Source organism: Heloderma suspectum, chromosome 4 (genome assembly GCF_057233095.1).
Source record: "Heloderma suspectum isolate Gila_16-S chromosome 4, 16-S_ref, whole genome shotgun sequence".
NCBI classification, from domain to species: domain Eukaryota; kingdom Metazoa; phylum Chordata; class Lepidosauria; order Squamata; family Helodermatidae; genus Heloderma; species Heloderma suspectum.
The window spans coordinates 87,031,457-87,058,567 of NC_139461.1; the positions used below are offsets into that span (position 1 = coordinate 87,031,457).

At 42.0% G+C, this 27,111-nt stretch overlaps 2 protein-coding genes across 8 annotated transcripts in view; both read left to right on the plus strand.

Moving 5' to 3' along the window:
• Positions 1-1,543: 1,543 nt before the first annotated feature.
• On the plus strand, positions 1,544-17,081 carry SEH1L (SEH1 like nucleoporin). Of its 2 annotated transcripts, none has more exons than XM_084849924.1 (9): positions 1,544-1,785; positions 3,768-3,818; positions 5,768-5,914; positions 7,249-7,460; positions 8,162-8,260; positions 10,678-10,818; positions 11,091-11,248; positions 12,066-12,219; positions 14,482-17,081. In XM_084849924.1, exons 1-9 carry the CDS (start codon positions 1,675-1,677, stop codon positions 14,492-14,494), a joined length of 1,086 nt encoding a protein of 361 aa, XP_084706050.1. In that variant the 5' UTR covers positions 1,544-1,674; the 3' UTR covers positions 14,495-17,081. The 2 variants fall into 2 exon arrangements, with proteins under 2 accessions (XP_084706050.1, XP_084706049.1); XM_084849923.1 differs by having other exon boundaries at positions 16,226-17,081.
• A 1,827-nt stretch (positions 17,082-18,908) lies between these two features.
• Positions 18,909-27,111, plus strand: part of CEP192 (centrosomal protein 192) — a 94,493-nt gene continuing 86,290 nt past the window's right edge. For 5 of the 6 annotated variants that reach the window (XR_014790163.1, XR_014790165.1, XR_014790164.1 and 2 more), the window contains exons 1-4: positions 18,909-19,074; positions 21,739-21,910; positions 24,606-24,725; positions 25,946-26,100. Coding sequence is in view for 2 of the 6 variants with exons in the window: in XM_084849925.1 (XP_084706051.1) it covers positions 21,762-21,910; positions 24,606-24,725; positions 25,946-26,100 (424 nt within the window). In the remaining 4 variants the exon portion in view is untranslated. The remainder of the gene's footprint in view (positions 19,075-21,738; positions 21,911-24,605; positions 24,726-25,945; positions 26,101-27,111) is intronic. The other variant, XM_084849928.1, reaches the window with a different exon arrangement.

The following is a 27,111-nucleotide window of genomic DNA, read 5'->3' on the forward strand; positions in this document are numbered from 1 at the left end:
ACTGTGAACCTTCTAACTGATAAGGGATGCTTCTTTCTGTACTGTGAGAAACTTATTTTGCTGCCAAGAGAGAAAGTCATTCCACCTCCTTCAGGGTGAAGGGAGGGGCGAGTGTGAGTGTTTTCTGACAGTTTGAATTAAATGATGAGACCAGGCCCTATAAGGTCCTGAGCAGCTTGACGTGCTACCTGTTGTCTTCTGAAAGGGGGAAGGTGTGCCACCTGCTCAGATAACCAGCCTCATGGAACAACGGCCTGTCGTTCCCCTGGGAACAGGAGCAACTGAACGGAGAGTTAAGCTTTCTTTGCTTTTGCTTTCTCTGCATCCTTTTCCCATCAATAAACTCTATCATTCTTTCACACAAGTGGACTTGAGTCATACTAGTATCCTCGAATCTGGTTAGTGTGGGTCCTGAGTGCACCAGGCCCCAGTTTAAGACACATGTACTGAGCTCTCCCATTAAAATCAATAGAATTTTAATAGTTCTTAACTAATGGATTCAATAGTGCTAAACTTTTAGCTGGTTCATGGTCATATTATGTAAACTCAATTATTTAAAAAATATATTTACAGTGAGTAAATGGTGTCTACTGTTCAAAACTAAAGTGAAACATAGTCCTTAGTTTTTAAGGAGTTTCCTGCGCCGTCCCTGCCTGCTTGAAGTGAGAGCTGCTGTGACAGCAAGAAATATGTGCAACTCTGCCCCCTCCCAGGCATAAATGGTACAAATGAATGGGCCAAAAGATAAGCAGTTCTTTAAAAAAAAGATGAGAAACAACAGCCCACTCTGCCATCTCTCTCTTTGTCAATATCTATCGCAACTGTCTCCTTTAAAGACAAGAATCTTGTGACAGCTTAAATGCTTACAGATGTATTATGGCATAAGCTTTCTTGGGTGAGAGCTTATCTTATAATGTATTTGTAACAGACAGTGGAATCACACGTGCCTACTCAGAAGTAAATCCAATGGGACTTACTTCCAAAGGTGTATAGGATTGCAGCCTCGCAGTTCAATCCTATACGTGCCTACTTAGGCCCTGGAAAGCAACATCGAGTTCAACTGCACTTACTTCCAGGTAAATGCGTATAGGATTGCATCCTTAGGTGCAACCCTATGAATATCTGGACAGAAAAAAAGTCCTACACTCCCAGCAACCCCCAGCCAGTCTTTAGTTGTTTTCCTGCGGAATTTGTCTCCTTAAAACACGCGTGTTTCGGATAACGCCTCTCCAAGGTTTTGTCTGTGTTGGTTTTCAGTCAGTTACAGCACCCGCCGCTGCGCGGGCCCGATTAGGCTGTTGCCAACGCGGCGAGAGACCCGCATCCCAGCTAGCCGTAGTCCACGTGCCTTTCTTGGTCGAGCGCAACCGCGAGGCGGCTGGCAGGTCCCGCCCGTCAGCCGCTGCGAGGGCTGCCTCCGTTTCTGCCTGAGGGAAAGGCGCAACAGCGCAAGCATCGCGGGAAGAGGCGATTGGCCGCCGCCTCTCCCTCCTCCCCGCCGAGGCCCGGCGCTCCACGCAATTCAGGCGAGCCGGGCGCGCCTACTCGAGGCGAGCGAGCAAAAGAGCTGGGCGGTGTGCGCGGCGGCCTCGTCGCGCAGGGAAGCTGCTGTGGCCCCTACGACGGCTCCTGCCGCAAGGAAGCCCGCTCGGCTAAGAGGGCGGGGGCGTCGGAATGTTCGTGGCGCGCAGCATCGCGGCCGATCACCGCGACCTTATCCACGATGTTTCTTTCGACTTCCACGGGCGGCGCATGGCGACCTGCTCCAGCGACCAGAGTGTCAAGGTGCGGGGCGGGGCGGGGCAGGCGGACAGGCAAAGGCCGAGCTTCTCTGGCTGACTCCGGCTTTTTCTTCTCCTTCTGTGGGTCTCCCCTACGCCGGTGTGGGACCGGTTCTTGGGGCTGGGCCGGCCACCATCTCGCTCGCTCTCCCCCGCTCTCTCGACCAGTCGCTACATACCCACTGTTAGCTATCAGGTTCCTTCGTCCCTGGCCTTGCGTGATCTGGTTTAGGAGGACGGGCAGTTGCTTTGGGTGGGCACGTCCGCCCATGCAGGGGAATATGAGCCTGGCTGGCCATATTGGCAGCCACGGTTTAAACCAGCATTTTCACAAATGAAGAAAACGTCTCACGATAGAGACAGAAAAGCCAGTGTCCCTGCTTTACACAAGTGTTGGTTTTCCAGAAGAAGTCAAAACAGACCTATGAAGCCCCGATCCACCATTATCATGTTTGGATTTATTTAAGTGCCGAGTTCCTGAACTGCAAATAATTGTACTATAGTTAAAAAGTGGCATGAATGAGGTATGAAGGGAATGAGCAAGTCAGGTACTTCTCTAGGGGTACACCCGGATCATGTGAGTGCACACAGAAGAAAATTCCACAGAATTCAATCAGACTTGCCAGCTAGTAAGCATGTATACCATTCTGTCCTTAATTAGCACCTCTCTTTTTTTTTTTTTACAATGCAATACTATTCCATTTCTCAGTAGGGCAATAGTGGCAAGTTCTCCAACAAAATCCATAATTGAAAGACAGTGCAGGAGAAGAGCTGCAATTTACTAATGAGTAAAGCAAGAACCGATGTTGAGTGATATTTATGTTAGAATATTCATGGCCAGATGTGTGTGTGTGTTTTTGTTTAGTACACATCTGATAGTGAATTAGTGTGGCTGTAATTTTCCTGGGTTCTTTTAGTTAATACCCAAGAGTCTCACAGGATCAGTGTGACCTTGCAGCATATTTATGTAATATATTGTTTAAAAAGTGGTAGTCCTGTGGATTAAAGTTAAGCTTATTTCCAGACAGAGTTTTGAACTGAAGATTTGTAAGATGTTAGACCAATCATAAAACCAAATATTTTGAACATGTGGTTACATTGGATTTATTTTCTTCATTGAGGATTAATTATTTGGAACTATGTAAATCTATGTAATAATTCAAATGTAGACGGATCCTGTACATCTCAAATAACTTGCAATAGGACTTACTCCCAAGTATGTACTCATAGGATTGTAGCTAGAGTGGGAAAGAAGACAGAACGGAGTGTATATCTTTGCTCAAACTCACTTGGCATATATATATTATAATGACCGGTTGTCATATAAATGGCTTGCTAGTTTGTTTTGGAATACTTACTTAACAGACCAATCAATCCTAGGCATGTTTACTTGTAAGTAAGTCCCACTATGTTAAATGGGACTTACTTTCAGGTAGGTAGACAGAAGATTACAATCTTTGTGACAGAAATTGATGTAGGCATATCTAACTCATGAATTTGGCTTGGTTTTAATAGGATAATGTTTTGGAGGGGTTAATATCTAAAAGTCCTGAGTTCTTAGACCCATTTTATATACAACTATTTTTCTGCATAAATATTATCTCCATGTAGGGAATTGTATGTACACTGTTCCATGTGTATTTCTGCATGTAGTGGAAAGCCATGACTCACTGTAATTTCCCAGTGTATATGTTCAGCAGAATACATATGTGCACTCATTGCATATAACAGTCTATACAACCTTTTGCACACAAAAGTAATATCTGTGTAAGAAAACAGTTGTGTGCAATGTCCTGTGAGTGGTCCAGAATGAGCAAACCTATCCAAAATATTGTGGCATGGATGCCATTTTAGTTCTAACAAGGACAGTCTTAAGACTTTCCACAAACCCTGATCTCTGGACTTGTTCTTGGGACTCCAATCCTGTTACTTTCTCTGCTTTTTCAATGAAGGATTTAATAGAATTGTTTTCATTTTTCTTAATAGGTGTGGGACAAAGGTGAAAATGGAGAATGGCACTGTACTGCCAGCTGGAAGGTAAGGTAATCTAGAAATATCTAGTGTTACATGGAACAGTATTTGGAATGAGGTTGTATTGAAGGAAAAATTAATCCCTAAAACTGCAACCCTGTGCATGTTTACAAAGAAAGCTTCTCTGTGATCAGTGGGGCTTACGCCCTTCTAGGATTAAGTTTAGGATTACAGCCTAAATGTATAACTGTCTACCTGGGAGTTGTTGTTTTTTTTTGCAGCTGTAATTCAGTATAAATTACTATACTTTTCAAATACTAAGGCAGTCTTTATGCAGATGTTCATGTTTCTGTTTAAATTTGCAAAAGTGTATTTTCACTAGCTTTTCCACCTCAATCATCCTTTCTTTATTTTCAGCCTCCCCCTTCAGTTCCCAGGTCTCCATAAATCTGGTTGGTAGGAGCAACTGCCCATAGCCAGTTTGCCCAACAGCACAGAGATTCTACCTTCCATCTCTCTCATTCTCACACACACACACACACACACCTCTGCTAATTGCCAAAAACTCGGGAGGTCTCACATGCTTTGCTAAGCTTAAGAGAAGGCAAAAGCTTCTGTCTGCCCCCAAGTTCAGTGTAAGATGAGGTCTTCCTCTGCCCCCCCCCCCAAGTTTTCTGGCATACACATAAAATCTCATGTATCTCATGTAACACAGAACTGTGAAGGAGGCAGAAGCAGCACAAATTGCGTACTGCTTCTGCTTGCCTCAGAATACAGCATGTTGTGGGAGGCATTTCATGAGTCCTGTGTGCATGCCAGAGGACTTGAGAGAGGGAAGAGTCTGTGGCAATCATAAATAATGGCTGGTTACTAAGCTAAGTCAAAATTTGTGGACCCCTGTCAGTACCATTCCTGGATTTCTGCTAACTATTAGGAGAATCTTGGTAATAGTACGAGCTGTTCGATACAGGAATAGACTGTTGTGGAAGGTGGTGAGCTCCTCTTCATGGGAGATATTTAGGCAGAGGCTGAATGGCTGTCCATCAAGGATCCTGTAGTTGCATCCTGCAATGAGCAGTGGGTTGGATTTCATGACCATCAGGATTCTTTCCAACTTTGATTCTTCTAGACATGTCACACACAGGTGTTCAAGAATTACATGCTTCCTTCTAACTTCCTGCCCTATCTTCTGTCATTCTTTATATCAGAACTTTTGAAATGTACAGCCTACTCCTCCAGTCTTATCATCATTTCTTCAGTTTTCTCTCTATTCCTCTTTAGGTCTGTCTTCTGCCCATCACAGAGCTGAACTGCTCTAAATGAAGCCACTATGACGATCCTAAGTGACAGATCCAAAGGGCCCTGCTCTTTTGCAGCATATGTCTCCTTGTCTGTACAGAGTCATGGTGTTTGGGACTCTGAGTCTATACCTGCTAAATAATAGTGGGAGGATTATAGTAAGGCAACTAGTATTTAGAAGGATGTTGGTCTGGCTAGAACAATTGGAAAACTTTGGGTTGATGCTCCTGTCAAATCACAGATAGTAAGAACTTCCAATGGCACTTAGATTTAAAACACGGGGAAGATGTATGCCCATGCAGGACAGCGCCTCCAGGGTCCACCTGGAATATTCTGTATCCGTGGGCTTTGACCCTATTCCTTCAATTAACTAGGTGGCTCGTATGCAGCTATATGTAACATTTTAGCTTGAGCTTTGGTAACGGATTAGTCGAAGAGAGTATTCTAAAGAGTTTTTGAAGTTCGCCGTTTTATTTATTTAGTTACTTACAGCATTTATATACCGTTCCACATCTAGACAGATTCTGGAGCAGTGAAAAATAAAAGATAAAGATAAAAAACCCACCATATTAAAAATTGTTATTTTTAAAAACAGAGTACCGATACATTTGTACTGCTGTGATCTTTTCCCTGTCAAACCTGAAAAGGTACATAAAATGAAATGTCTTCTGCTGTAGCATTTAGTCTATAAGTTCCAATTCTTCTCAATGTTCCAGACACACAGTGGGTCTGTGTGGCGTGTGACATGGGCACATCCAGAGTTTGGACAAGTCTTGGCTTCCTGCTCTTTTGACAGAACAGCTGCTGTATGGGAAGAAATAGTAGGAGAATCAAATGATAAACTTCGAGGGCAGAGTCACTGGGTAAGGTCTGAAAAGTGATTGTTTTGTTGAACACATTTCATACACAGAATTTGTTTGTGACATTGATGGCATGAGCACTGTGTCTTCTAAATTTCACAGTAAATAGATTTATTGGGTTTTTTATATCAAGTACAAACTTGCTTTATTTCTGTAATTTGTTTTATTTCTATAATTTCCTTTATTTACTGTACAAGAGTTACGTAGAATCATAAGCTTTAATGCTACATTTCTTTTCCGTTCACACACAGAGGGTGAATTCTGCTGACTCCCCCTCTACCTGCAGCCCCCTATCACCATTCCTAAGGGTCTCCCAACCCTGAGGGGCAGAGTTCTGGTGGAGGGGAGCATTAAGAACTGCAGAGAGAAGTGGGAAACCCCATTTTGTGAACAGAACTCTGTTCCGTTCATAGAGGAGAAGTTGGAATCTAAGCTACAGGTCTTCTGGGATCTTGTTGTCATGTTAATTTACATGATTCAGGAGAGTGGAGAGCATGAGAGAAGAGCCAGGATCCAAATGCTACATACAGCATTATGCCCATGTGCAGAAATTTTGTAGCTCCCTTCTTCCAGCAGCAGCCTCCATCACTCCATGGTGCTTGAGGACCTACAACCAGAAGGGCATTTTTCCTGTTTTTTAGGTTTTGGTCGAGAATATTTTTAATTGACCGTTTTGTAATATAAAATGAACATACTTGCTTTCCTTAACTTTTTTATAACTTGTAAAATTTCTAATATGAATATTTATGTGTCCCTTATTTTACGTTTTTCCATTAACAAGGTCCTGACCATAGAATTGTCATATGTGTATGGTAACTAGGGATGTATGGATTGTGTAAGTTCTGTTCTGTCTTGTGTTTTGTGGATTGTCAGATGCCTTTTGTTCTGTCGTCCACCCATCAATGGAATCGGCTTTTTTTTGTTTCTGAATTTGCACAAATACGCATTTGCGCAAGTTCCCATGTGTGAACATGCGCAAATTCCCCCCAAATGCTCATTTTCACGCTTTAGCCTATGGGGGAAATACGCACTTTTGGCTGGTTTTAAAATTCTTTGCCTATTTTTCTATAATTAAATTTGCGCAAAATTCAGGAAAGTTTTTAAAAAATCTGCAAGTCTGCGGAATCCGCCCAACGGGGGGAACCCACTCTACTGTGGAATCTGCGAATCAGATTCATGGAAACCCTAACTCATTTGGCTCCATTGCGGATTTCTCCAACATCCCAAGTGGTAACATTGTTCACTGATTTTTATCTAATAACTATCATAGTGTATAAATAAATGAGATTCTAAAAGTCTCTTTTCTCTCTTTTAATGACTACTGCATTTACCTTCAGGTAAAAAGGACTACTCTGGTTGACAGTAGGACATCGGTTACAGATGTAAAGTTTGCTCCTAAGCATATGGGTCTCATGTTGGCAACATGTTCAGCAGATGGAGTTGTTCGGATATATGAAGCTCCTGATGTTATGAATCTTAGTCAGTGGTCACTTCAGCATGAAATCTCATGTAAACTAAGCTGCAGTTGTATTTCTTGGAATCCTTCAAGGTAAGTTATTACAATCTAATAAGGATGGAAAGAAAAAAAGGGGGGGTAATTGGGGCAGTATCCAACAGTTTTGTCTGCAAACTCAAATAGCGCTAGCAGAACTCTGCTGGATCTTTCCATTGTGTGAGTGCTTGCCCAACTGTGTTTGCACAATTGTTAGTTGGATTCTCCTCTTGCGCATAGTTTGGAACCTAGATTCTGCTAGCACAATAACACTAATAATAATTTGTGCTAGCACAATAACACCCACTGGATATAGGACTTCTGCCTTTCTCATGCAGACGTACTTAAAATCGTAAGTGTTAAATTAGAGCTGTTGGGTCTCGCAAGAATTGGAGACTGTTGAATTCTAAGGACTGACCTTTTGAGGAGGGACCATAGCTCAGTGGTAGGGCACATGTTTTACATGAGAAATGAGAGGTTCAGTCAGCCTCTCTGCCTGAGACCCTGGAAAGTCACTTCCAGTTAGAATGGACAGTGCTGGGCTTGATGGACAAAAAGTCTGCCCAGTTATAAGGCAGCATCTTACATTCAATCTCAGTTCACTATCTGTGCATGCTTCAAAGCTAATAATGTAGGAATTGGTCCTCATTGTTCAAAGTCCTTTATGTTAATTCGGTGGTCTAATATGAGTTCAGATTTGTACCTTTGCAACCCATGGACTGGAAAGTAAGTAAGAATATTTCATTTTGTAATTGCAGCTCTCGTGCTCATGCTCCTATGATAGCTGTAGGAAGTGATGACAGCAGTCCAAATGTACTGGCAAAGGTGCAGATTTATGAATATAATGAAAATACCAGGTGAGTGGTGGTGTGTGTGTGGGGGAACCCCGCAACTTCTGTAATGGTTTTACACGCTCCATAATATTATCGACATCATTTGTGCTGTTGGGATGAATGGAAATAGCGAAACACCTTGCTTCTGAGAGTTCAGTATATGAAAGGGCTACCAGTGAGACCTTAATTTGGAATTTGTTTACTGTTGGTTGCAGCCTGCCACAGCCTGGTGCCCGCCAGATGTGTTGGACTGCAACACCCGTCATTTCCAGTCAGCATGACTAATGGCTGGCCATGGTGGCTGGGAATGATGGGTGCTGCAGTCCATCATATTTGGAGGATAGCAGGATGGGAAAGGCTGGTCTACAGCCATGATCCAAAGAACCTTGGTAAAAATTCCATGAGCCCAAAGCAGATGTGAATGTCTATTTCTTGAACAGTTGTCCCCCATGTAAGACAATTCTTGAACCTGGGTGGGTGGGTTCTAAAGCACTTCCTAATATGTCACAGGACAGGAGTCTGTCAAACTTTAAAAGTTTTTTTTTTAAATCCCAGTGAGTGTGCAAGTACTCTTGTGTAGCACTTTGAGTTTGGAAAGTACTTTATAGTTCTTATTGTGTTTGCCCTCCAAGAGCTGTGTACACCAATGTCTTGCACAGTGAATAGCAATGAAGTGTAAAAGGGAGATGCATGTCTGCAAAAACTTGGAGGTTTGTTTCAGCACTGGCCTTTACTGTGTGTCCATTACGTCTTTCTAGAGACATGCTTTATAGTGTTCACAGTGCAAACACTACACTGGTGTACACACAGCAGGTAACAACTGCTGCATAAAGTATGATCAACCCTTTGATAGTTTAAACATTACTTCTCATTTTACAGATGGGGAAACTGAGTCTGAGGGAGAAGGTAACTTGCCAGTGCCGTTCATGATAGAGGTTGAGCTCGAACGTTGAAGCAATGAATGCCAACCATAAAATGTCATCCTGTATACTTGTGCCTAACTTCAGGATATTTTGCCAAAACAAAGCTACTTGTTTCACCCATAGATAGAAACTCCCAGGAATAAGATTGCTATGCATAATTAGGAAGTCATATTGAAGTAGTGAAGAATGTATTATCTTTGGAATATTTTTTTCTTCCTGTGGCTTTAATTTTTATAGTATTAAGTCTGTAGTGTTTCTCCTCCTCACTTGAATTAAGAAGACTTAGCATTCTGGACCTCAATACCTCAGAGGGAACATCAGTGACACTCTATGTTAAATTATTTGATTTCTATTTAAGGGCAAAGAAAAAAAGCAATATTTGTGTGTGTGTGTGTGTATGTGTGTGTGTTTACAATATTTATTGTAGTGATAAAACAATAAAAAGTATCAGAAGTTTTTAGCAGTTATGATTCGAATCAGTATCACTGTAAGGTGGCCTGGTCCTATCCTCTAACACTCAGCTAACAGGTTTTCCTTAATATACCATATTTCAGCATGTTTGTTTCCATTGTTAAGTTCACTGGCCCAGTAGGGTCAACTGACACTGGGCCTGTTCAGACGCAAACAGGGGGAGGGTGGTTAGGGTAACTACAGAAGGTGGGGTCTAGCGAACCCACGACACGTGCGCCTGTCACACAACCAGGGACCACGCGGTGCTCCATGGTTCCCATAACGACCCCCCCTCCCCTCTGTAGTAACTGTAACCATCCCGCCGGCGCTGGTGATTCTAGTGGCCTGTGTGCTGCCCGCTCCAGCTGTCGCTATGCGACAGCGACCATAGAGAAAGTCTGTGCTGGCTAGAGTGTCATGGAAATGTGGGATGCTCTAAGCTGCCGTCTCTATGGTCACGGCCTGTAAACCAGCAGGAACCCATTGTAACCATCAGGGAGCCCGCCACATGTAACGGTAAGCCACCTTGGGACCTGTTAACCCTGCTGCAGGGGGGTGGTTAGTAGGTTTTTCTCCCGCCACATGACACACTAAGCCACTGTAGCTTGTGCAAATTCTCTATCATGGCTTAGCATGATGTCTGAACAGGCCCATTAATTATATAGCAAATGCAACATCACAGATATACAGTAACACTAACTAGATGTTTAACTTAAGTTCTAGAATAAATATGCTCATTTAGAAAGAACCTCTTTAAAAGTATTGGTCAGTATCCAATGTGACACATAAATTACATTATGCTAGTGTAAATGGCCTCTAGGGCAACAGCAATAGCACTTGCTTGTGTAATGGCTTTTCTAGGGAAACCTGTTGTGCCAGCAAGCACTCTTGGCATTGCACTACAGATTGTGTAGACTATTGCAACATAATTTACATTAGTGTTGGATACTGCCCACTGACTTGCATATGAGAATTCATCCATAAGGGTTATTTAAAAACAACAAACTTTCCAGAAGCATTAATGTGTCTACGTTTTAGGAAATTCATAGCCTGTCTGTTACTCTTCAGGAAGTATGCAAAAGCAGAAACGCTTATGACAGTCACAGAACCCGTACATGATATTGCATTTGCTCCAAACCTGGGAAGGTCCTTCCATATATTGGCAGTAGCTACCAAAGATGTACGGATTTTCACATTAAAACCACTAAGGTGAGTTTTTGAAGGAGATACTATCATGTAACATGGAAGCAGGTGTGTGTATATTTTTGCTGTCTCAGGAATGAAAACAATCATCCTCATGTTTAAGAATCTAGTAACCTTGGTATATAGTCCATTAGTAATCTATTTTTTAATGTAGCATACAAATAGGCAATACAGTTCTATTAAGTATTTTCAAGTATCTTCAAATAATTTAAATTTCTAAAATGAATATATTTTAATCAGATTAAATTGCAATATCAAATTTTACTTTTTTGCAATAGAAAAGAACTGACCACTTCATCAGGATTGACAAAATTTGAGGTTCAGTTAGTGGCTCAGTTTGATAATCACAGTTCCCAGGTCTGGCGTGTAAGTTGGAACATTACAGGCACAGTACTTGCATCTTCAGGAGATGATGGGTGTGTAAGGCTTTGGAAAGGTAAGTGTTCTTTCAGATTACTCTGTGTGATTAAATGCTGCATTATTAAAAGATCGGGGCAGCAATCTAAGCATACATACTAGGAAGTAATTCATTTTGAACTTGACGGGCCTTTCTTCTGAATAAACCTTCAGATTGTGCTACAGGTCCTCTTGACTGAACTTCTGTAGTATAATATTTACTATCCGAACAGTTTAATGTTTAGACTGAGGCATTGCCTTAGTCATAAATTTGCTTCTCATTAATAAAGTGTTAGACCTTAAATCAGTTTAATACTTTTATCATGATATAAATGTAAGATAATGTAGGCCACTGATAAATATAGATCAGTCTTCCCCAGTGTAGTGCCCTCCAGATGTTTTAGACCAGAACACCTAGCGTTCCTGACCGTTGGCCATACTGGCTGGGGCTGATGGGAGCTGAAGTCCAAAACATCTGGTTGGCACCAGGTTGGGGGAGGATGGTCTAGATAATAAATACAAATTATTTGGTCATAGCTGTGGCCAGAAAATCTGTATTCCCAAACTCGCATGATAAAAACATCAGATACTTAGGCTTGGAGGCCTTCTTTCTCTCTGAAGAAGAGGCTCCCTTCCACCAGTCTTGCCTTGGGGCAAAGTAACTGTAAGCCATACAGAGAAAATTACCTGAGTTATAACACTTTGCTGCAAGATTCCTTTGATCAGGCTAGGGAGAGGTGTTTATGTTTTGTATAATGTTTTGGAAGGGCCATATCATTAGTTATATTATTTTAAATGTGGCTGTATAAACGTAACTTACTGAAAAATGCAATTGGGATTTGTGGATTTTTCCTCAGCTAATTACATGGACAACTGGAAGTGTACTGGAATTCTGAAAGGTAACGGGAGTCCAGTCAATGCTAGCTCCACTCAGCAGGGAATTTTCAGTACTCCTATAGGCACAGTCAATACAAGCCTCCAGAATTCAGTCAATGGGACATCTGCTGGCAGGTAGGCTACTTTGTATGTAAACACTAAAAATGTAGAACTCTCTATTCTGAAAATGTCCAAACTTAGTCTCACTAAAATGTTCAGCATCTCTGCGGCTTTCATATGCATAGGTTTTAATAAAAATCATTATCACATCATCAATAGCTTACAAGTTGAGTTCTGCTAGTCTTACCCGCATTCTGAAATGTATAGCAGACAAACTGTTGTAAAGAACTCTCCTCCAATTATAGTTCACGTACTTCAAGTGCTGACACAGTTGTCAAAATACTCCGATATCTCATCTGTTCTTGTATCCTTCCTACTCAAAGTATCTGCCTCTTGTTATCCTATACCCTCTTGTTGCCTTGACCACTAATTATCCTACTGTCTCTCAACCAAGGTCTCTTTGACTCTGAGCTTCTGTTCTTTGCTACTTCCTGAGACTCCGTGGGAACAGGGACCCTGCTCCAATCCTGTCCTTTGGTAGCTCTTGGCAACCATTTGGTTCAAGTAGCTTTCAGCACATGAGTCTATTTCAGGCCTGCCCTCAGAAATGTGACTCAGAAAGGCGACATGGTTGACCAGTGAATTTATCCATAAGACTGCCAGTGGCAGTAGGATACAGCCACAGTGCTAGCATTTGATGGACACAACTTGGAGCATATGCTGTAGATACAGCTTGGTCACAGTGATTCAGGCACTGATAACCCTGAAGTTGGAGTATTGGAATATGCTGTATGTGGGGCTGCCTTTAAGGCTCATCTGGAAGCTGCAGCTAGTGCAGAATGCTGCAGCTAGGTTGCTGAAGTGGGGCAACCTATTGGCAGCGTGTTACACCCATGTTAAGGAAATGTACTGGCTACCTCTTTGCCACTGGGCCAGATTTAAGGTTTTGTTCTTAATATATAAAGTCCTAAACAACTTGAGACCTGTCTACCTGAGAGACCGCCTTCTCCCCATAGACCCATTTGATCTTTGAGATCATCTGGTGAGGCCTGCCTTGTGGTGCCACATACTCCTGATGTCTGTGTCACAGTAGTTCAGAGCAGGGCATTTAGTGTAATGGCACCCACTATGTGGAATTATCTTTCTCCTGACAATAGACATGTGCCAGCACTAATTATTAGATGTTGAAGACCCATCTGTTTATGCAAGCCTTCCCTGCGTACACACAATATAGTCTATGTATTGGTCTTTATTTTCATGTTTCTATGAATTGTGTACACCACTTTGAAATCTTTAGATATAAGTGGTTTATACATGCTTGTGAAAAATATATTTAATGAAATTTACAATTTTCTCAACAAATATGAGTGCTGGACATTTAATATTTTATAAAAATTAAAGTGGTCATGCATCATGCCCTAATGATAAAGCGTAAAACCAAGTGAGTAGACAGCCTTTTTGTTTTTTAAACACTTGGACAATATGGCTGCATTTATTCAAACTAATTCACCCATATTTCTGGTTTGTAATAACTTAAAACGTCTTCTCTTGTGCTGTTACTTGAGATTCTCCCCTGTTGTTGCTGTCTTAGTGCGATTCTGGACATAGGAGGCAGCTGCTGAACAGAGGAAAAACTGGGAAGTTGGCCTGTGGTGATACCTCTGCTGTGTTATGGGAGGGGGGAGTTTTCTGCCACTGGCTATAATGTCCTCTTGTGAGCTATGTCACAGTTGTGACTGTATGGCACACCTGAGGAAGAAAGGAACATTAAATTGCGCTTTAACAGGATGGTGAGATGGTTCTTGTGTTAGATTTTCCACTTATGATTTTGAAGTTACCTTTTCAGATGAAATTATGAATTCTAGGGCACAACTTTAATGTAAGAGATAGTAAAGCTTTAACAATGATATGCATACCAGCTGTTGTGGAAAATCCCTGAGTTGATAATTTTGCTTTTTTACATCACTTTGAAAGTGGGGCAAAAATAACCATACTGTCATTAATACTCTGCAAGTTCTATGTGAACAAAAATGTAAGTGCTGACTTTTAGAAGCAAGCTGGTACGATACAGTAATAGACTGCTTTTACTGTTATTAGGGTTCAACGTTTTGGTACTTTGTTAGTAAACTCTAGTAACACTACTAACATTTTTGAAGATCAAAGTCATCAATGTTTTAACAGAAAAGTAAAATTGTTTGAGAAGTGATTTGAAAAGATTAAAACGTAATAAACCTATCAAATACTGCTCTACAGTATTCTTATTGTGCTTATAACCATGTGTGTCTAAAATTGTGATGCATTTTCCCTTCTCCATTTGTATTATGTCCTTTTTAACAGAAAGCACAGCTGATACCAAGCTAACTGGAGTAACTTTGCTGTTTTGCTGCTTGTTGCATGCACACAGGAATGGAAAGCGAACTCCTTTTTCCCCTCCCCAGCGCCGTTTGACCTCTTCCCAAGACACCAACAGTCTGCCTCCTACTAAAAGCAAATCAAAAGGCTCTCTTTTTTAAAAATATGTTGTATACGTACTCTGCTAGCCAGCACAGTATGACCGGGTCGAAACCTGTGAAAAAAAAGTAACAGGAAGAGCCCTCTTGTGGAGATATTCCCCCTCCTCACAAAAATACAGCAAAAACCATTGTGGGCCAGAGGGGGAAGTTCACTAGAGTAATAGGATTACTATCCTTGCATTCTGAGGTGTCAAGAGAGAAAATCTTTGGTGAAACTATTGAAATCTATTGGTTTTCATTAAAATTGTTTTAAATATTTGAGTTTGTCCTGTATTTTGAAGTGTTCAGATACATTCTTCACCATTATGATTTTGTTAATGGATTTGTAACGCACAAACATAAGTAGTCTTAAACAATGTGGGCAACATTGTAACTTAACAACTGTACAGTTGGTATCTGAAATTAGTTTGGCATTGTTTCACAATTAAATACTACTTCAAAGTAAAAGGAAAAACCCCATAAAAATTGTAATGCCATACTTTAGTTGTCTTAGTGAGAATGATCTTACTTGGTAGTTGCATGTTCCTGTGGCATGATTCCATGGAATAACGAGTAAGACTTCCTATGGTCAAAGTATTGTGGTGAACCATATCCATATGAATGTTTGTCATATGGTATTGGCAATTTGCTCTGGGAATTATTGTCTGCTGCATCAAAGCTGCTTCATGTTTTGCGTAGTGCGCATACACTGCTTCTGTGCAGTGGAGTTATTGTTCTGGAGCATACTGAAGCAGTGTCCTATTGCAAACATTCATCAGGACATGGCAAGAAAATGCCTTGTTTTACATAGTGGCATGCCAATGTAGCTCTAGATATGTCCTGTCTCAAAATTTTACTAACTTGGCCATTCTGTTCTGTAAATTTGTCTACATTTCCAAAGATTATAAAGATTAACGAAGTGGTGTCTTTAACAATACGGGTAAGTCATAAAAAGTGACATGGAATAGTCTGTTAAGCCTTTAATTTACCAGGAGTCTTTGGTTTTATCTGAATTTTTCTCCAGAAATATGTATATATGCACACAGACTGTATTTGAGTGGAAGAGGAGTCACTTTTTGTATATTGTGGAAATCAAAACTTTGTAAAAACAATTTGTTTTTACATCTATTCTATAAAATGTGCAGTAAAGTGAATCTGAATTGGATGCAAATACAGCAAATGTACCTGCATAATTAATGTGTGCCTGTCTTTCTGCAATTGTTACTAAAAGCTATGATGATGCTGCATGGTTTTTAGGAGTGATTGAGCAAATGTGTTGATAGTTAGGGACTCATTTAATTTACAGATAATTTATTACGCTTAAAATGTACATAAGGCATATTTTTCATTATCTCCCATGATTGTGTTCCTACCATGCAGTTTCCAGACTTTCACAATCAATCCTTTTCTGAGTTGGGAATTTGATTTTGGTCATTTTATTTTATTTTTGGCATGGATTTACTAAAGCCTTTCCCCCCCAGCATGTGTCTCTCCCCTTTGGTTCTCCTTGTATTTACTACTATTCTCTTTCTTCTGTTTTTTCTTTTTTTCTTTTTCTTTTTTGGTGTTCCTGTCTTAATTGTTTTCAGGTATTTCTTTCCCCCTCTGGATTCCCCACGGGCTGGATCAAGATGGTCCAGTTATGCCCAGCTCCTACCTCCTCCTCTGATAGAGCACTCTTGCGATGCTGACACTGCCAATCTCCAGTATCCTCACCCACGCAGACGATATATCTCTCGACCTCTTAATCTCTTACGTGAACATGAAGGGGTTTAATACACATTTAAAATTGTATTAAGGGCCTTACTCAGATGCTTGTAAAATGCTTCTATTTCTGGCTGCTTATATTATTTCATTTCCTCCTCTCCCCAGCACAATTCGGGGTGGGAAATTTTAGGGTGTATTTTGCAAAACAAACTACAATATATGGAATCTACCATGTTAGTGCTTCTGCACCAAATAAATACTAGTCCTACCATTCAATACGTTTTCAACTACAATGAAACAAATAAGCAGTATTACGTATGAGTCATACACAACAGATGAGTTCAAAGTGTTTGTTCTTTCAATTTTTTTTAGCATTCAGTTTATTGCAATCCTTACATTTTAATTATTATTTTTGTATCCTGCATAGTTTTTGATAACGTATCCATAAAACTGAATAGATAGCGAAGAAAACTGTTCTATAGTGTGGAGATTAAATATTTTAATTCTTCAGCACAAGCATCAAACTTCTAGGAGACCAGATTCTTGGGGCTTTTTCCCAGCCCCAAGCAATAGTACTGAAAAGGAATGCAGTACACTTAAAGTAAAATAAAGTATTCTATGCATTCTGCAGCAAAACAGAAGTGGGAGTCTTTTAGTCACCAACATTTTCACCTTGCATAAAATTATTTACACTCCACTGTTTTATGAAAGTAGGTTAATAAAACACTTGAAATGATATGTAGTGTGTTGCTTTTATTTACTTCTAAAAGTATAAAGGGAATATTGGGGTGGGGATGGGGCGGTCTAGCAGTCATGCATCTCCTGTTGTTTGTTGTTCATACCATACACTTTGTCCAGTTCACTGTTACCTTACCCACCTCAGCCATGGCATGTAGCATCTGGAAATAAGATTGCCCACAGGTTCTGATGGACTGAGTCAAGTGCAAGAGCTTTGGATAAGCAGGAGGAATAGAGGTGGCCGCCTTCTAGCATTTAGTAGTGCTGCCTACACCTCAAAAGGAATTCTGTGTGTGAGGGAGAATCTAGAGAAGCAAAGGAAGAATGCCTTGCATTGCCTCAAGAGGTCCATTCACCATACACATCTCTAGGGGCTGAGAAACGGGCTAGCTTCAAGACACCAAAGCCCCACGCCTGTCCTCATAAGGTAAGTTTGCAAGAAAGGGATCCTACCTGAAAAGCAACTCCATGCATTCTTAGACAGAAAAAAGTCCTCCAACTCCCAGCATCCCTTGGCCAGCATAACTTCAGGGGGTTATTTGTTTGAAAGAGCCACTAGTTGTACTCTACTGGTACTTAATGCAGAAATAAAGCAGCAAAATGACAGGGAACCTTCCGTTGCTGATACTGGTGTGGGAAATGCAATGTGTCAGTACAGCAAATTAAAGGAGGCCAATGAGATAGTATATCTGCAGCCTTTCGTCTAGGCCAAGGCTGGGGAACTATTGTTGCCTTAGGGCCATATTCCCTTTTTGGAAACCTGGGGGCTGTATGTCGGAGATGCCTGGGGTTAAGGGGGGCAGAGCCAGCCCCTAAGCCTTCTCCAACCTGGGGCCCTGGAGATGTGTTGGACTACAGCTCCTATCAGTCTGTAAGCAGGGTGGTGGGAGTTGTAGTCCAACATGCCTGCAGGAACCCAGGATGGGGAAGGCTGATCTAACCTAATAACCTAGTTCACACATATCCACAACCCTGAGTATGGGTTGTCATTGAATCGGGGGTTGTTGAATTGCAGGTTATCATTATATGTGAACCTTGTGCTATGGCTTAACCATGAACAACCCAGACTTCACACGCCAACAACCATGGTTCTCTTCCTGGGTTGTTTGTGGATAGAAACCCATAGTTAAACCACAGTGCAGGGTTCACATGCAACGACAAACTGCAATTCAACAACAACCCATGATTCAATGACAATACATTCTCAGGATTGTGGGTATGTGCAAACCAGGTTACTGGGTTATATCCCGATTGAAATTAACAGGACTTCAATTAGACTAACACTGGCTACAGCCCACTGTAGAATAACTTCACGTCTGTCACCTTTGATTCAGTGGAGTAAAGGCAGGGTAGAAATGGCCACTGCTGTCTCCAGAATGTAGGATTAACTATTGTGCTTTATTGATGTTTTAGCCTACAACTCCCCATCAGCCCTAGCCAGCAGAGCCAATTGTGAGAGATCATGGGAGTTCTAGGCTAAAACATCTGTAGGGCCACAAGTTGCCCACCCCTGGATGGTACAGAAACTTAATAAATAAATCATAAGTGATTACCACCAATAACACGCATCAATTACTTGGAATCCCAGACCCTGCTCTATGAACGACAGCATTCAAGTTTCGTTCCTTCCCAAGGCTATTTGAAAGTAATCACGTGCTCGCGTCTCTCCCTCTCGCCCAATCAAAGGACCGCAGGCCTTTTCTTCGGAACTTTCTCATAAACCAATAGTATTCGCTTCCGCGCTCCCTTCCTCCGTTCCGCCCCGCCCTGTTCTCAAACGAAATCCTGAGCGGGGCTTCCTAGGCGCCGGGTGAGAAAGGAAACAGAGGGGGCGCGCGCGCGTACTTGAAGAAGGGGAGGGGGGAGTTCCCCTCCCGTCAGAGAGTTTGACGCTCGCGAGGGTGGGGGCAGCCGTGACGCTTTCGAATGGTGCCTCGCGCAGGAATGCGCGTGCCTCAAGGCTCCCGCTCTGCGCTGCGGTTCCGGGCTCCGGGTGAGCGTTTCGCGTTTCGCGTTGGGAAGGTCGGGGGGGGGGGGGGGGAGGCTGAAAGCGGCCGTTTCAAGCTGCTTTAGGGGGAGGGGCGGCTTTCATTTCCCGGTCTTCGTCGCGAGCCGTTCCGCTCTCTTCCTGCCCCCCCCCCGGTTCCACCCGCCGCCTTCCGCCCTTATTATTGGCGATTTAGTGGCGCTCGGGCTGGCGTGAGGGGAGAGGGAGCCTGCTTAGGGGACCTCCCTCTCCTCCCTGCGGGTTCAGCGAGGGGAATGAAGAGCTGTTTTCCTCACCTCACCGCCGTCTTCAGTAGGAAACACACGAAATGGGTGCTCTCCTCGTGTGTCCGACGCAGTTATTTACACCTGAATAGGGGAAAACAGGCTTAAGCCACCTTAGGCGGTCTGCTGTGTACCCGCCTTGCAAGTGTTAATAGTCGTGTGTATTACCCTTCCCCAAGATACCCGGAATATTAACACTGCCGAGAGGGTTGATAAAGTTCAGCTATCCCAGTGCTTATCGCATAACCTCTGAATGCCAGGATTTTTTAGTCAGGAACTTTGTTCAGTGTGAACGGAGTTTGGGGGCGTATGCAGAGTGCTGCTCCTTCGCTGTACCACAGCCTGTCTCTGCACACTTGCAGTTGGAGCCCTGGCCCTTGATTTGGGTGGCAAGTTGTGAGAGAGCGACTGCTGCTCTTTCGGCAAGGGTGCTAATATGCAGACGGAAGTGCTTTGAGTGGTGAGCCATCTGTCTATTTAGCAATTGTAGTAAAAGGGGCTTTCGTTAATGAGTTCCTGCAAATTTAATAAAGGTATTGCTGTTTTGGTCACAAAAGAAATATACTTTAATCTGTTTTGTATATCACTGAATAACTTTAGATGAGTCCTTTATTGGTGGAAGTTTATATATTTGGAGTTGTACAAAAACCAGCATTTTGTATAGTTCCAAATATATACACACTTTTTCTGTGCACAAAGATTTGATGGTGGTTCTCATTACTTGAACTCTTTCTTCCCAAGTGAGTAAAGATTGTCTAAAGAGCCTCAGGATGCAATCCTATGGGTTGCACCCTGAATGACTGTAAGCCACCGAACTCGGAGGCTTATGAACATCCTATGCAGGGCAGGAGGAATGGCAGAAGCAATCTTCACCTCCCCATCCACACATTTGTCACTAGACAGGCTTTTTTGCCCATCTAGCTAGGGCTCTTCAGAGGAGGAGGGAAGGAGGCTGGAGGGGCCTCAGGATAACTTGTATCCTGGCCTCTCTGGTCTCCTTCCCACCCACTAAAACTCCCCCTTCTCCAAGGTCAAGTTCCTGACCTTGGAGAGCTGCCAGCGCAGTTCTTTCCATGCTGGCTGCAATGGGAAGGAGGATCAGAACTCCAATGCCCCACTTCAAGGTTGGAGCGCTATCTCTGACCTCTGATTGGGGAATCTGAAAATCCTATGACCCCTCATATGCTGTCTAGGGGGCCATAGGATTGCTCCCTTAATTAAATATTGAATGAACCAAGTTTTTCCTCTTCTTGGCACCCTTCAGATGCTGAGCCCTCTAGAAACAGAGCAAGAAATCCATGCCAATCAGCTTTATCACGCCAATCCATGCCAACCAGCATTAGGGTGCAATCCTATCGGGATAGGCGGCTGCCTCCAAACTCCGATGCGACTACCTAGCCAATGCAGGGCAGGAGAAGCACGGAGGGGATTGTCCCATCCATGCTTCAGCCGCCCTGCATTTGCAGCTAGACAGCCGTCTAGCTGAGGGAAGGCAGAGCAGAGAAGTGGCTGCTGGACAACACATAGCACATAGTACCGGCATTTCTGCCTTCCGCACCCCGGAATGCCCCCAAGAACACCCCATTTTGGCCACTCCGTGTTCCTCTTCTGGGCGTGGGGCCATTCCTAGCTCCCTGCGAGGCAGTGCAGGAGGGGGTGAAGGTCAGTTCTTGGGGAACCGACCTTGGAGCACGGGCTCTGAGGTCGGTTCCCGGAAACTGATGTATCCTATGGCCGTCTAGCTGCTGACTAGTGGCCATATAGACTAGTAGCTCCCTTAAAAGCTAAATTTAGAGTCCGCACTGTGTGTGTAGTCTAAGCTGTCTTATAGCCCTCTCCGTGAAAACAATGTATATTGTAAAACAGTTGACAACCACCGCACATTTTGGTGCTTCATATTTACTACCAGGTAGCTTGATTTTTGCAAATAAGTTAGATCAGTAGTAACTTGCTTAGATTTTGTTAATAGTAGCTGGTGTAGCTCTAATTTTAGACCACTGTGTCATTCTGCTTTCAAAGAATTTGTAGTACCTGTTTCAATCCTTCAAACTTGTGTTTCTTTTGTGTTTGGAATTCCTAGTGCATAATGTAAAAGAAAAGCAATACTCAGCCCTGTATCTGTCTTTGAGGAAGGAATGGAAATACTGTGTTACTCTTGTATTGCTAGTAGCAAAGTAGAACTGTGCCGTTTTGGTTCTTGATTATTGAGCTCCTGTATCAGTTTTGGAACTTTATTGAAAGATAAAGCAGGCTCTGGCTGTACACTTACAATCTAAGGAAACAAAAGGATAGAATGTAGTAGAAAAGTGATCTTCAGTATTGTTAAAATGAACTTTTTGTGAGTATTTTCTTACTGCCTATGCATAACTTTTTATTAATATTTTAGGATCGTTATGAGAGAATAGTATTATGGAAGGCTTCAGATGTATTGTGGATGAGACATTTCCAAGTATTTTGGCCAAAACCAGTGAAATAATGGATAATACGATCTCATCAAACCTTGGTCTGCCAGTTGCTACATCAACAGAAGCCAGGCAGAAAACTGGCTCTCATGACAGGTAAGATGTATGTTAGCTTACAACTAAAAATGTGTATAGGGAAGAATGTGATGACTGAAGGATTGTTTATGGCTGTGGTTTTCCACTTCACAAATCATAAGATTAATGATAAAAGGAAAATCTAGAAGAGTGTTAGAAATCTTACATTCTATTTCAGCAATTAAAATATAACATTCTTAATTATGTGGTGTAATGAAGTGTCAGATGGGCAAGTTGAAGAGTAACTCTGGATTGCTAAATACTCAATCTCTCCACATGGGTGGGATCTGAAGTGGGCCCCAGGCACTTGAACTTCTTGCCCCACTCACCTTCCTGTTTGAGGTAAATATCTGAAATAGGAGGGCCTGTGATGATTTGGATCTCCTTTAATGCTGGATATTGATATTGGAACTACTTCCTTCAGTAAAGCTGGATAGTGGAACTACTGCAGGAGTTGTAAGGCATTGTGGGAAACGATAGTTGACATTGGTGGTAGCCTCCAGTGTGCTGCCTCTTGAGCTGCCAGTTTTAGGCCAGATCCTGCATTTGGATAACCACAGGATCTGCTGGCTTGGATACAGGGAGCCAGAAACTTTGGCTGGCGAAGCCAAAGTATGTGATAGCCAGGACCCTGCCCTTCATTCTCTGAGCAGGCATATGCCTAATTGAAGTTAAGTCCCAATGTTTTCAGTTGGAATTGCTCCCAAGTAAGCATGCGTAGGTTTGTCGCCTAAGTCTGCAGTTCTGTGCACGCTTACCTGCGAGTAAGTCTTATTGAACTTAGTGTGACTTCTGAGTAGATGTACATAGGTTTGGACTGTTCATTCCTAACCTCACACTGCACTTTCACACGAGGTAAGGGACAAGTCCTTGCTCTCTTTGCCTAGCTCCAAGTTTAGAACTGGAGGGGGTATGCAGCCCCCATAGTTGTGCTGGGCATCAGAGGCTCTTGGAAGCCCAGCATAGCTGTGCAGTGCTTGTCTTCCTTTCCCCCATCCCCACAGCTCCAAACCTAGTGCTTGTTTTGACATGAGAGAGCCAAGGTACTTGGAGCATTTCTGCTGCCTAGTGTTTCAAACAGCTAGCTCCAGTCTTCCACTCCAGAACTAGAAGGAAATACTGGGGCTTCACCTTTCCTTGCATCTTGGAACTAGAAGGGAAGACCTTCCCTGTAGTTGGATCACTCTGATGAAGCTCAGTGTAATTGCAGGGAGTTGTCTCTGCTGGACAAGAAGCTGGGACTCATCATCATCCTTGCCAAAGGTGAAGTGATGAGCTTGGATTGTAGAAGGCGATCATGTATACATGTAGGGAAGGGAATGGGAGAGGATTCTCATGAATGCAAGGGCCCAATTTGTGATCCTGGTGCACACTGAGAGATGTGTAGAGGAGATATTGGCAGATAATCCCTTCTATCTCGTATTTCTCCTGTCATCAAATAGAGGTTTTGATAAGCCTACATAACTGGAACTTGATGGGTGAATATAGGTGACCAACTTACCACATGGTTAATGTGAGAAACTTTGCCCGCTTCTTAAATGTTTGGTAGAGTGCAACAGTACAGGTAACCATGGTTGACTTCATAATATTCTGTGGTCGCTGCTGCTCCACCCATAGTTACTGATGTTCTTTCACTATGGAGTGAAAATTTCACACGTGGTAGACTTGCCCCACAGTAAATCAGTTCTGGAAAACAGTATTTAAAGAGGCAGAAGTAATCACAAACCAGAAAATTGAGTTCTCTCCAGCATTAGGGTTATTGCTTATATTTGATGGATCAACAAAAATGTAAGGCATAAAGAGCTTTTGACATTCACAATTAACTATAGCATCCACCTGAAAAAAATAAATAACAAGCTCATTTTCAGTGTTGAGAAATAAACTTTTGTCTGTTGCTTTGATGGAGAAATTAACATGGCAGTTTACACAAGATAAGTCTGAAAAATATAAAGACAGTTTTTATAAAATTTGGGAAGCTTTTATACATTTTGCAAATATTAAAGATTATATAGAACCTCCATATTCACATGACTCATGTTGGAAATATGTTTTGGGATAAACCAAAGAGCATAATTTATTATGATTAACACATAAAGGCAAAAATATATTTAAGACTTTTAGAGAGCAATCCTATGGCTGCTAGTCAGTGGCTAGATGGCCATAGGAGATGTGGTTTTCCAGGAACCGACCTTCCCCCCTTCTGCGCTCAGAAGAGGAGCACAGAATGGCCAAAACAGGGTGTTCCGGGCGGCATTCCGGGGCGGGGAAGGCGGAAATGCCTGTATGACACATCCAGTGTGTTGTTCGGCAGCCTTCTCCCCCGCTCCACCTTCCTGCAGCTAGACAGCTGAAATCGGCTGTCTAGTTGCAAATGCGGGCGGAGACGCACGGAGGGAACGATCCTCTCCGTGCTTCTCCTGCCCTGCATTGGATAGGCAGACGCCTCCGAGTTTGGAGGGGGCTGCTTATCCCCATAGGATTGCGCCCTTATAAACATCAAACCACATAATTAAATGTAAAATATTATTGATTATATGAGTGCAATTTACCTATTGTTTGTTTATTGTTGTTGGTTTATATGTTTATAGTGAAATAATATGTATGTATCAATTTTATAAGAAATCAACTGAAATATTTAAAAAATAAGTAAAACTGTTTTCAAGAACAGTGTTGAGAACATGCAAGATAATCAACTACTTTATTGCTCTTACTGCAGACTTTGTGATCAACCTTCTTATGTGGAAAGCAAATTCTCGGCTGCGTTAGCATTTTCCTGCAGTGGTGAATCAGATTATGATCCAAGAAGGAAACTTACACTTAACTTTCAGGATACTGTGTAAGAAATGGATTACTTAATCTTATATGTTGCACAGTGCCTTTTTTTTTTTTTTGGAGAATGTATAAAAATGGGTTGTATCCAAAGGCTTCTTCTGCTCACGCAAGGACCCCTTCTGCTTAAGGATAGGATCCATATTAGAATTATTATCATTCTCAAAGAGTGTCTGATAAATAGGTTTCATAAAATATTAATCTAAGTGTTGCATGTTTTACCAGAAAGTCTAGATTCATGAGTCCATGAAAATAAGATACAAGTTAAGATAAGCATGTTAAAAAAAATCCACTCAAGCGTTCCTTAGCTAATTTGTATTTCCTATCATTGTCCCCTAAGAAAACCTGGTGCCACATTGTGATCATATGGCTAGCAACTAACTCATGTCAGTTCACTGTTTCTCTAGGCCAGGGATGTTAAACCTCAGGCCTGCAGGTCAAATTTGGCCCACGTGGGGTCCCAATCCAGCCCTCAGGAGTTCCCCAGATGGCCACAACCCTTTCCCCTAACCATTTGGTGGTTTCCTGGCTTTTTCATGGTTTTCCCAGTCTAAAATACTGAAATGTCTCTCCTAAGGCTTAGTTACTGGAAGTAAGATCTTTAAGTCAAAATTTGCTGGTAGTTTCGGCCCTAGCCACTACTGGAATGCAGCCCTTTGAGAGCTTCTCCAAAACTAAATTTGGCCCTTGGCTTGGAAGAGGTTCAACAGCCCTGCTCTAGGCACAAATCTTACTGTGTGCCCCCACTAGGTAACGCACCCTGTGCTTGTGTGCTGTATATTTATCTGCCCAAATATAAGGTCTGCTAAAGGAGAAATAAGTTTCCTGTTGAGAATACATCAATAAATATTGCTAGTAAAACTAGCTTGTGTTGTGTGTGTTTTAGGCGTGGCATTGGATAACACAAGTCCTGGGTTAATTGCATACCTTAGTATGTAGAAAAGTACTTGTATCTATTTGGGATGAACCTAAATTGCTTTTCAAATCTTTGCCTTAGTACCTGTCACTTAACTGAGTCTGAAAACTTTGGGCTAAAGACTGGATAATTTCCACTTGGGGCTGCATTGTACAGATGCCACTAGAGACCGCTGACTGTATTCTGGACTATATTGTTCAGTGAGGTTAGCTTAACAATATTGTTGGAGGTGTCTGACAGTAAGTACATAAAACTGTTAATTAGTAGTTGTTATAAAATTATTATTAAAACCATAATTATAACTTTCTTAGGGAAAACTGTAATAAAAGTACAGAAACTCACTTGGAGTTGGACCAGAATGAATCTAATTTATTGCAGAGAAGACAAAACCAAAGTTGCACTGATGAATGCAGAGGTAGCAATGAGGATGTTCTGCATGAGAGGCTTTCACTTGAACATATGGAAGGTATGCGGCTGCCACAGTATCGGCTGTTTATTGAGTTTTAGCATTGTACAACGCATCCTGAATATCTGCTTAGTATGGTATTTTGTTCCCGTTTGGGGAAATGCTTGTGTCCTAGATATCCTAGATATGCCATGTCATTTTGCCCATCATTTAAATCTAGGGTGGACAGATGGAATATTAGGTTATCAGTTGAATGGCATCTATCCAGAAGTTTCCTTCATTTTCCTGACTTGATCAGTATTATCCACTAAATTTCAACTAAGCTTCTTGAATTTGAGCCAAATATTGTAACTTTTAGCTGCGAGTAAAACTTTCCTGAACATAATCTAAACATAACTCTTAATTAGTATTAAATGATGCTCTGTGTTAACATGAACTCCTGAACACTGGTCTATCAGCAATGACACTGCTTTATTGATAAGGGACATATGGGGGAAAAAGGAGAAAGATATCTCTGCTATATCGTGGACATTGACTTTAAGGTAAGTTTCCAAAATGTGAGCTTCAGGAGTCCTTAGTAGTTTGAGATTTATATTCATACTTGTACATTGTGAAATGTGTGGATTATTACCAGGGAGAGGGCCTTTTCAGTGGATATGCTTCAGCTTTGGAATACTCTCTCCAAAGAGGCTTGCCTAGTGCCCGTTCTGATAACTTTCCATCACCAACTGAAGGTCGTCTTACTTTTCCAGTTTTTTTTTTTTTAAACGTTCACTTCTAACTTCTGTTGAGCTGTCTTATTTGAATGCTGCTATTACAGAGTTGATGTTTCTGGCTTATCCTACATATTAATAGTAAAGTCATTCTCTGAGTGTGAATCCTTATGTAGCCAAAATAGCACCATCCACTCACAAGAGAGAAGTACTGTGGTGTAGTGGCTAGAGTGTTAGACTAGGACTCAGGAGATCCGGGTTCTAGTCCCCACTCGGCCATAGAAGCTCACTGGGTGACTTTGGGCCAGTCACAGAATCTCAGCCCAACCTAACTCACAGGGTGGTTGTTGTGAGGATA